General features: G+C 41.9%; 2 protein-coding genes across 4 annotated transcripts in view; one reads left to right on the forward strand and one right to left on the reverse strand.

The window, feature by feature from the left end:
• MTMR8 (myotubularin related protein 8) overlaps positions 1-6,955 on the reverse strand; it is a 227,697-nt gene extending 220,742 nt beyond the window's left edge. For all 3 annotated transcript variants that reach the window (XM_065916129.1, XM_065916128.1, XM_065916127.1), the window contains exon 1: positions 6,839-6,955. In XM_065916129.1, the coding sequence (XP_065772201.1) occupies positions 6,839-6,862 (24 nt within the window). In that variant the 5' untranslated portion in view covers positions 6,863-6,955. The remainder of the gene's footprint in view (positions 1-6,838) is intronic.
• Positions 6,956-9,831: 2,876 nt separating this feature from the next.
• LOC136154447 (profilin-2-like) lies at positions 9,832-10,293 on the forward strand. Its single transcript, XM_065916721.1, has one exon. It carries the CDS (start codon positions 9,832-9,834, stop codon positions 10,291-10,293), a length of 462 nt encoding a protein of 153 aa, XP_065772793.1.
• The last annotated feature ends 387 nt before the right edge of the window (positions 10,294-10,680 follow it).

The raw sequence follows: 10,680 nt of genomic DNA on the forward strand, positions 1-10,680 counted from the left end.
GATCTAAATATATGGTGAATACTATAAAACACTTAGAGGAAAACATAGGAAAAAACTCTGACATAAATCACAGCAAGATTTTTTTTTTGACTTATCTCCTAGACTAGAGCCATCACAATATTGTAAAGTAATTATCTTCCAATTAAAATACATAAATTTAAAATCCTCAAAAAAGAAAAACAAAAAATAAGCAAATGGGACCCAATTAATATCTTTTGCACAGCCTAGAAAACCATAAAGAAGACGAGAAGACAACCCTCAGGATCAGAAAATATATTTGCAAACAAAACAATGGATAAAGAATTAACTTCTAAAATATACAAACAACTCATGCAGCTCAATGTCAAAAAAAAAAAAAAAAAAAAAAAACAGCCCAATGAAAAAATGGGCAGAAGACACAAATAGACATTTCTCCTAAGATGACATACAGATGGCCTAGAAGCAAATGAAAAGATATTCGACATCACAAATTATTAGAGAAATGCAAATCAAAACTACAATGAGAGACTTCCCTGTTGGTACAGTGGATGGGAAACCACCTACTAATGCAGAGGACATCAGTTCGATCCCTGCCACAGAAGAATTCCACATGCCATGAAGCACCTAAAGGCCATGTACCACAACTACTGAACTCCCAATGTAGAGCCCAAAAGCCACAACTACTGAGCCCACATACTGCAACTACTTAAGTCCGTGTGCCTAGAGTCTGTGTTCCACAAGAGAAGCCACTGAAATGAGAAACCCGTACACCACAACAAAGAGTAGCCCCCATTCACTACAACTAGAGAAAGTCTGCATGCAGCAATGAAAACCCAGTACAACCAAAAATACACACACATACACACACACACACACACACACACACACACACACACACACATTTATATATAAATAAACTACCCTGAGGTTTTATGTCACACCAGCCAAAACAGTCATCATCAAAAAATCTACAAACAGCAAATGCTGGAAATGGTGAGGAGAAAAGGGAATCCTCTTGCACTGTAGGTGAGAATGTAAATTGATACAGCCTCTATGGACAACAGTATGGAGGTTCCTTAAAAAACTAAACATAGAACTACCATACAACCTAGCAAATCCACTACTGGGGATATACCCTGAGAAAAACCATAATTCAAAAAGACACATGTACCCCAGTGTTCATTGCAGCTCTATTTACAGCAGTCAGGACATGGAAACAATCTAAGTGCCCATCAATAGATAAATGAATAAAAAAGATGTGGTACATATCCACATTGGAATATTAGTCCACCATAAAAAGGAATAAAATTGGGTCATTTGTAGAGATGTGGATGAACCTAGATTCTGTCATACAGAGTGCAATAAGTCAGAAAGAGAAAAAGTGTCATATATTAACACATGTGTGTGGAATCTAGAGAAATCGCACCAATAAACTTAGGTCCAGGGCAGGAATAAAGAGGCAGATATAGGGAATGGACATGTGGACACAGGCAGAAAGGTGAGGCTGGGATGATCTGGAAGATTAGGTTTGACATAAATGTACTACCATGTGCAAAATCGATAGCTAGTGGGAACCTGCAGTGTAGCAAAAAGAGATAGCTAGTGGGAACCTGCAGTGTAGCAAAGAGAGTTCAGCTCAGTGCTCTGTGATAACCTAGATTGGTGGGAGGGGGAGGGGGGCGGGAGGAAGGTCCAAGAGGGAGAGGATTTAGGTAAAAATACGGTTGATTCACTTCATTGTGCAGCAGAAACTAACATAATATTGTAAAGCGATTATACTCCCATAAAAATAAATGGGCCCTTTGTTTTCGCTGCTATAACTGGCAATTATAAAAGTCTGGAGACATTCCAAAGACAACACTGAAGAAGGAAAGGGGAATTGACAGGCCAATAGAGCTGCTAAGGCAGCAGCATTGCAAGATTCAAGCTCCATACTTGGGAGGACACCTGCTGCCCATCTAAGGAACAGAGACGAGTTTCTGAGTGATGCACATTTGATCAACATACTGGGCTTTGGTATATGCTAAATCACCACTCTACTCTTTGTGAAGTCACTCAAGAAACTACACTAAAATTAATACATTACTCATTGTGGGAACTGATAAAATGACAGCCTGGTGAGAGAGTCATTTCCTAGGCAGGTTGATAAGAAGTCTAGGGGTCCCCAAGGAGAGACAGGTCTGGGATATTCAAGGAGGAAGAAAGGACAAACTTTTTTACTTTTTTTCTCTACATTCCTTAGGATTATATAACAATAATGTATCCTGCCTGAGGACAGTCTTTGGATTAAACCCTCCGGCTAATTCTGTTATCTTAAAATGTAAATTATGGGAGTAGGTCTGGTCTTTACAAGGATGTATCCTGCCTGAGGACAATTAAACCTTCTAGTCAACTCTGTTATCTTAAAATGTAAATTATGGGAGTGGGTCTGGTGAGGTCTTTGCAACCTCCAGATATTCTTTGGATTCATTGGAGAGTATACAACTCCACTGATAACAATAGCAAAGGGGTACTCTTTTGCCCCCTTCTGATGCCTATGTCAGAAGCTTTCTCTATCTCCTTTATACTTTAATAAAACTTTATTACACAAAAGCTCTGAGCGATCCAGCCTTGTCTCTGGCCCCGGATTGAATTCATCTCCGGAGGCCAAGAATCCCGCGTCTCATCGTTCAGCAACAACCTTTCACTGGGAAAAACAATACTTTTGGAAACCTTCTCCCAAAGTAATGGCTGAAATATGTCAGAGGTGTCAGATCTGTCCTAAGTAGATCCCAGAAATACCTATTCATACATCTCACTGCCACTTTCCTTTGCTTCTTGGTCCTTTTGAAATCTGGCAAGTGGATTTTACCTCACTATCTCCCTTTCAGGGATGCAAATGTGTTCTGATGATAGTATGCATGTGATCCCATTGGGTGGAAGCTTCTCCTTGCAGATGAGTAGCTCCCCTTACAGTAGCCAAAACACTGTTGAAAAGGATTATTCCTACTGAGGGAATTCCCCTGGAATTACATAGTGATAACGGTGCTCATTTAAAATCTGGCCTATACTACATTTCCATTGTAACTATCACCCTCAATCTTCTGGTCCAGCAGAAAGAAATAAAGACGTAATCAAAACTCAACTGGCAAAAATCTCTGTGGCTATAGGCCTTCCTTGGCCTAAATTGCTACACATAGTTCTAGTAAACTTAATATCTATACCCTTTGGAAAACACAAACTGTCACCATTTGAAAAAGTTATTGAAAAATCCATGATTCTTGACTTAGGACTATATAATCCCCTTCTAGTAAAGGGGGATCTTTTACATTATTGTCAAAGTGTCATTAAAACTGACTCAGAAGTGAGGCAAAGGACCCCTAGTGTGGATGGCTTTCCCAAGACATCCCTTTTCCCTTGGACAAGGCTGGTACTCTCCTTGATCCCCATCAATGAAATCCCTCAAGTTAACCTTGTTCTAATTGCTATCATCATACACTTGTTACATCTCCTTCATTATGTAATAATTGATGATCCATCAACTTGCTTCTCCTTCTTATAGACATATTGTCAAGGAACGAAATTTTTCATGAATAGGTTTATGGCTAGAAATGAACAGTTAGAGGAAGTGACCCAGGTCCTTTGGTTCTTCAATTTTGACTATAAAGGACTGGACAATTGAATCTTGGGGACTCCTCGTTGAAGCTACAATTTTATTAATGCACTTTGTCCTACTACATAGAGTAGGCATCCTCCATGAATGGTAATTCTATCTTATATTAACTCTGCTGGGAATAAGCCTGTGGCTCCAATTCTTGGCCATTTAATTACTCTATTTCACTTGGGATCCTTTCACTCACCAAGGCCACGAGTTACCCTTAGTCCTCTTTATATTAAAATGGCTGACTTTTCCTGGGATAATTTTTACTAGAGTTATATTATTAGCTCTCTTAATATCCATCTGGACTCTCTATACCTGGGAAAGTAATGCTTTATTTGGAAATGCATTTTGTAAATGCCTAAGTAATGCATTTCCAAAAGTTTAGCCACTGGAGGAAATCTAACAAACTGTTGGATATGCCATCAGCACCCTAATCATTCGCTGAATATTGGGATCCCCTTGCTTTGGCTATCTCTAATCTTACTGGTAACTCTCTACCATATGTTATTCAGAACTCATCTACTTGAATCCACAGTTCCCTTTCCTTGTTTTCCTTGTTTAGAACCAGATACCCCGCCCCTCAAACAGTTCCTTAGGAATATGTGTTCCAATGAGGCCCTGTGGTTATCCAGAAACAAGAGATCCAACTTCCAAATACCCACTTTTATTTCACTGTTCAACAACAAAATATATTCTCATGATAACTCCCATACATTCCAACAAGGAAGGCTTCTAGGCTGCTCATATATAACCAGTCCATGGTTGAATTTCACCTTTGACATCTCCTTTCTCTGTGCTCCAGTGAAGTTGCTCAGTCGTGTCCAACTCTTTGTGACCCCATGGACTGTAGCCTACCAGGCTCCTCCATCCATGGAATTTTCCAGGCAAGAGTACTGGAGTGGGTTGTCACTGCCTTCTCCAGGGAATCTTCCCGACCCAGGAATCGAACCCAGGTCTCCCGCATTGCAGGTAGACGTTTTACCATTTGAGCCGTTGGGGAAGCCCTCCATCTATGTATTTGTGGTTGGAAGGTCGCCACCTAGAGCATATCCTGCCTCAATGCCCTAACACCAGGTTCTAATGCCCTAGGACTTTTAATAGTTCATTTGACTGTTAAATTTTTCATAAATTACCAAATGGCACGTACAGTCTACTTTCTGCCTCTGCCAAGAAACCCCTTCTGAGGGATTTCAAAGGTTCCCAAGATTTATTTAAACCACACGGGGAGTTGGCGCCACTGACAAAATTATTCAAAACCTCTCTGCTATCACAGCATACACAGCTAATGCCACAGCTAAAACATTAAGTGACCAAAAAGACTCCCTGAATTTGCTTGCTCATATTGTGTTAGATTAAAGTTTTTCTTTGGATTACCTTCTAGCAGAACTTGGAAATGTCTGTGTCATCTTAAATACAACCTGTTGTACCTGGATAAATGCCTCTGGTATAGTACAAACTCAAATTGGAACCTTACAAAACAAGGTCACTTGACTTCATTCTGATAGTCTTAATACTTCCCTAATGTTTGGTTTGTTTAGTTGGTTACCCTCAAACATTGGATCTTGGTTCAAAACTGTTTTGCAAACTGGGTTATTACTCTTAAAAACTGCTGTCAGCTTCTTTATAGTGATAAAGTGCTTGTTTAAATTGATTACTTCTATACTTAACCATTCTACTGCTCAGCTGATACTCATCCAAATCGGTATACTTGAGGCAGCACAACATCATGTTGCTTCCATTGAATTTTCCAATGTATCCACTGATTCATTCACAAACCACCCTCTAAAGGACATGATGGACCTGGAGCAGACAACCAATTCTGGCTATATGGGAATAAGAATTGCTCCAATGATGTCTTCTTCAGGAAAAGGCATGGGCAAAAGGGGGAAATGTGAAAATAACTATGTCATGAATGACGAAGACATGACCTGAAGACCTCCGTGTTTGCTACCAATGCTAGACTTTTGCTGAACACTCTAAATTAAAACTGCTGAATAGTTGCTGAGTTGCTAAAAGGAAAGATTGATGTTAAGAACTAGACTCCATCTTTCTAAGAAAACACAACTGTCCCTAGTAATGACTGAGATGCATTCCATAACTCAATCTTATGTATAGAATAATTTTACCCTCCAATCCAAATTGTTGGTAAATAACTTGCATAACCCTGCATTGACTTCCCTCTTCCTGTAAAAAAAACCCTAGCCATTTTCCCCTTGTGGGACACTATTCTGGTTTCTTCTAGACTTTCTGTGATCCCTGAATTGCAATTCTAAGGCCCCAAATAAATTACCTTTTTGCCTCTTCACAGTTAGTAATCCTTATGTTTGATGTGGGTTTAAATTAGCCTGGGCCATACCTCCTATGATCGATAGAAAAAATTAAGCACAAACTAGTTGTAACCCTTCCCTGTTCTGAGCCTGATAGTAGAAAGAAAACTGACAGGAAGGAAGTGAATTAGAAAAGAAAGAGGCTGGAGTTGGGGAAATAAATAGTGTCTGGAAAGAAAAGACGTAGAAGAGGCTCTAACTAGGGTCAGCTGTACGCAGACACCAACTGGCCTAGCAATGTCACCTCTACGGTTTTTCTTCCTGGATGAGCAGAACCAGGTCCACTCTGTTACACCTCTTTTCTATAGCCCAGCTTGGGGCTGGACAGATGTTTTTGCCCCCAAACCCACACACGCAAGCTGGGGAGCTGGAATGAAGGTCTGAGCAAACCGCTGGGGCAGAAGTCAAGAGGCGGGCCAGAGTCAAGAGGAGGGCAGGGAAACCCTAGATGAAGGAAGTAACCCTCTGGGAGGCAATGCCACGCGGGGTATTCAAGAAAGGCTGTTACAAGTGCAGCAAGTCTGTATAAAAGGCTGGAGTAAAGGGGTGTATGAAGTAACCGCTGCGGAGCCAGGAGGAGCTGGGGTCGGAGGAGTCAGAACAGAGAGGGACCCAGCAGGCAACCACCCAGCGCGGAGGCGGCGTCAAGTGAGAGAACAGTTGGTACAGAACCACCTCTCCTTCGCGCGCCGCAGCCGCCTGCAGGCAGCTCCCAAGGAGAAGAAAGTTCAGATTGGGTGAAACGGGGTGTGAACCGAGGAATATTACTCCGGTCCTGCGCGGAAGAGGGCGTCAAAGAGCACCCTAAGGGTTGAGAGGGTGTACCTGGGCTTGCGGATGAGCATGGAGCGGGAATTTCCGACTCCCAGCCTCGCCGATTTCTTCTCCTTACCTTGGGCACCGTGATATGGTCCATTACCGCGGTTCCCCACACCGCAAAGCCTTACTGCAACTCAGGCTGCTGCCGCCACCACGGTTCTAGCAGCCTTCTTGCCCAACCCTGGTTCTAACCCCCGCCCTCCCTCTTGTGCTGCAAGCTCTCGTCACCTGATCCTCGCGGAGGCTTCTCTCGCGACACTTCGCCTTTGGCCGCTAACGCCATCTTGCTTCCTGGCAATGCCCTTTTCTTTGGGCGATCCTGTCAAAACGCCATTCCTTTGGTAGGGGTGTATGCTCAGTCACATCCGACCCTTAGCAACCCATTGGATTATAACCCATCAGGCTCCTTTGCCCATGGGATTCTCCAGGCAAGAATACTGGAGTGGTTTGATATTTTTCACTCCAAATGATCTTCTCTGCCCAGGGATGGAACCGGAGTCTCTTGGAGCTCCTGCTTTGGCAGGCAGATTATTTACCACTGTGCCATTTGGGAAGAGAAACTGCTAAATATACATTCTAGCTCTCTAAGAACACTTGGTTTAAATAAAATCCAGTGATTGGGAGCTTTTTTCATATTACGGGCAAAGCTACTAGGATTGTAGACAGGAGACAGAACAGTGACATTAGGCTCACAAATATTCCTAGGACTGCTTCCATTTTCTTAAGAGTAAAAACAGCAACAACAGATTGTCCTAGTTCAGACTTCAGGTTTGGCCCAGGAATTCTTAAGTCCCAGACTCAAGTGCTGGCACCCTTCTCACATCCCATGATGCTGTAAGGATTCTGAGTACCAGTATCATTCCACTATTGTTTAATGTTAACAGAGATGGCACCAGAGAAAACATAGATTACTCTGTGGTGATGACTGAGTTTCTGAGGAGCTTCCTGTGAGACCTTGGGCAAGTCACTATAGAATATTTTTGAGATGGTTTATAAGTATATTTTCCTTTCACTCCTCTCAACCAGGGGGAGTCTACTGCCATCAACCTAGTTAAAGCCTGGACTATTAGAGTAGCCTCATAACTTTGTCATCAAAAATGTGGGAAAAAGACCAGAGACCCACTGGACCACCTCTCAGATGAGGTGCAGCTACTCTGTAGTGTTCTCTGAGTCAGGCTTTTGATGGCAAAAAGAACAGTCTGGGAGTTGAAAAACCTGAATTTTACTCTCAGGTCTGCTACTAACTTGCTGTGTGACCTTGGGCAAATCATGTCACCTCTCTGGGCCCTGTATTCTAGCTGAAACCTCTCTCTTGCCTGAATTATTGACATGGTTTGGTCGCCATGTTTTGGCCCTGGTTCCCCTAGAATCTATCCTCAATATGACATCTTCCAGACTCTAGAATCTATAGTGATGTCACTCCTTTGCTTGAAACCTACCAGTGGCTCTCCATTTCAGAGTAAAATCCAAATCTTTACGTGGCTTAAAAGAAGCCTACATGTGATCTAAGCCTAGTCCTTCTCTGACTATATCTTCTTTCACCCTTTTCTTTCTCTCTTTATGTTATATTGATCTTCTTGTTGTTTCTCACATATACCATACATTTTCCTGCCTCAGAAGCACTTGCTGTTCCCTCTGCCTAGAATGCTCTTCCCCCAGATATCCATATGTTCACTCCCTCATCTCTGTCGTGTCTCTGGTCAAATTCACAATGTCAGAGAATCCTACTTGAGCACCTCATATCAAATAAAACCACCACTACTTCTTCCCCAGAATTCTCTATTGTCTTAACCTTTTTTTCTTTATATTAATAATTATGAACACCAGCTGATATACTATAAATGTCCTTGTCAGTTATTTGTCACCCCCTCTAGGATGTCAGCTTCATGAGGCCAGGGACTTTTGTTCACTGCTAGATCTCCAAAGTCTGGAACAGACCTGGAACACAGTAGGTATTCAATAAATATTTGTTGAATAAGTGAATTTTCTAAACTACCCCAAATTTTCTCTCCATTAACTTTAGCCATTCCTCCTAACAGTCCCTACTTAAGGCAAGTTAGTGTCATTTCAGAGGAAATTTAGAGATGGTGATTTGTCAAAGGTTTCAGAATAATCACATGTCAGGTTGGACCCCCACAGGAGTAGATAGCATCTGAGACTAAGAAGGAAAATGTGGAAGGAAAAAGTATTAGATTCATAAAAAAAAAAAATTCTGTGAAAGGGATTCTATTACCATCTATTATTTTTTTGTCTTCTGCCATTATGATGTCAGCTCTGTGAGATTTTTCTCTGTTCACTGCTGTAACCCAGTGCTTGGAAAAGTACTTGGCAAATGGTGAATGCTTGATAAATGCTTGGTGAATGACTAGATGAAAATGAATTACTCTAGACTCACAGCTGGTGTGGACCAGAGAATAAACAAGTAGATGGAAAGAATCTAAAGACAGGAAATCATTAGGAGGCTATTATGTTCATCCAAAAAGAGTTGTAAGCCAATGGGGCTGTGGGGTTTTTGACTTTGTACCTAGAACTCAGGTCTCAGATTAGCCAACATCTGAATACTAGTTGCTACACTAAATCTCACCTGTCCTGCTTTATATCCAAACCTCCAACTCAAATATTACTCAGTTATGTTCTACACTGAGGGATTTTCTGATGTTTGGGATTGGTGTTTCTCCCATGGTATCCTAGGGAAGTAAGTAGATGTACTTTGCCCCAATATCTCACTAGCTGGAGATACAACCACAGAAAGCTACTGCCAAAGGTCACCCATGAAGTGGTGAATTATGACTGTTTAACAAGTCACAGAATCTTTGTGACCTCACTCCTGCTCCAAAGATAGCTTGATAAGTCACAATAGAGGGCAGCTGGGGCATAACTTCACACAAGTCATCAAGACCTCCTCCACTTTGCTGCTGGGAGAGGCCATCAAAAACAGACTGTATTTTTAGTTTATTTCAGTCTCAGCTTATCAGTCATCTTGAGCCAACTACCAACAAACTTCTTTTGAAGACCTACTTGCCAGAAATCACTTTATTCATCTTTTAGAGACAGCTTACCTGAATCATGCAGTGCATAGGGGATATCAGTGAAGAAGTCTGGCAAGACTGCATCACCCTCTTCCTACAGACTGGGATGTGCTGTGATGCGGCGATAATAACCAATTCCCCACCTTGGTTGTTGGCTTCTTATCCTGAAGGCAACCTGTTCCAACTGACCCAGGAAGAAATTCAGATCTTGCTGGTGAGAGAAGGGAGAGAGAAGTTGTTTCTTCAGGGAATCACCCTTGCAGGGACCAAATGTTTGTTGATCCGGGACAACCTATACACTGAGGGCAACAACACCATGGATCTCCGCACCAAAGGCCAGAGTCGGGGCAGCCAAGCAGTGACAGTAGTTCAGATCGAGTCTGTATACCTTGTGGTGATGGGACAAAAAGGAACAGAAGGAGGGCCTCTGAACCTCAAGGCTTTTGAGATGGCGGGTTACATCAAAGAGGCCATTCATCAACATATGGCCCATTTCTAAGTAAATAAAAAGGCCTTGATGTTTGACCTGGAATTCGAATTCAATGTTATCTGATTCACCTTCCATATTAACAGTCTTGAAGAAAATAAAGGGAAATTCCAGATCAGGTTTGGAGATGTGTGTGTGTGTGTGTGTGTGTGTATGTGTACGCTTGTTAGGAGAGGAACAGATTGGGGAGTGAGTAGTCAAGCATTTGAGTTTCTGCACCTTTTTTACACCTAGAACACCATCTCTCCCATCTCAGCACTTGGAGGGAAGAGTACTGGACTAGGAACAAGAAAATCTTGGTTGCACTCCCAACTTTTTTCTAACTATGGTATCTTTCTCTCTTTGTACCTCAGTTTCCTAATCTGTACAATGAGGAATGTACTATGTCTCTAAGGGTCC

The sequence above is a fragment of the Muntiacus reevesi genome, chromosome X, assembly GCF_963930625.1.
Source record: "Muntiacus reevesi chromosome X, mMunRee1.1, whole genome shotgun sequence".
In the NCBI taxonomy this organism is placed as follows: domain Eukaryota; kingdom Metazoa; phylum Chordata; class Mammalia; order Artiodactyla; family Cervidae; genus Muntiacus; species Muntiacus reevesi.

Bases quoted from the DNA above. Each gene is read 5' to 3' on its own strand.
- LOC136154447 (XM_065916721.1), top strand. From the start codon at position 9,832: ATGCAGTGCATAGGGGATATCAGTGAAGAAGTCTGGCAAGACTGCATC.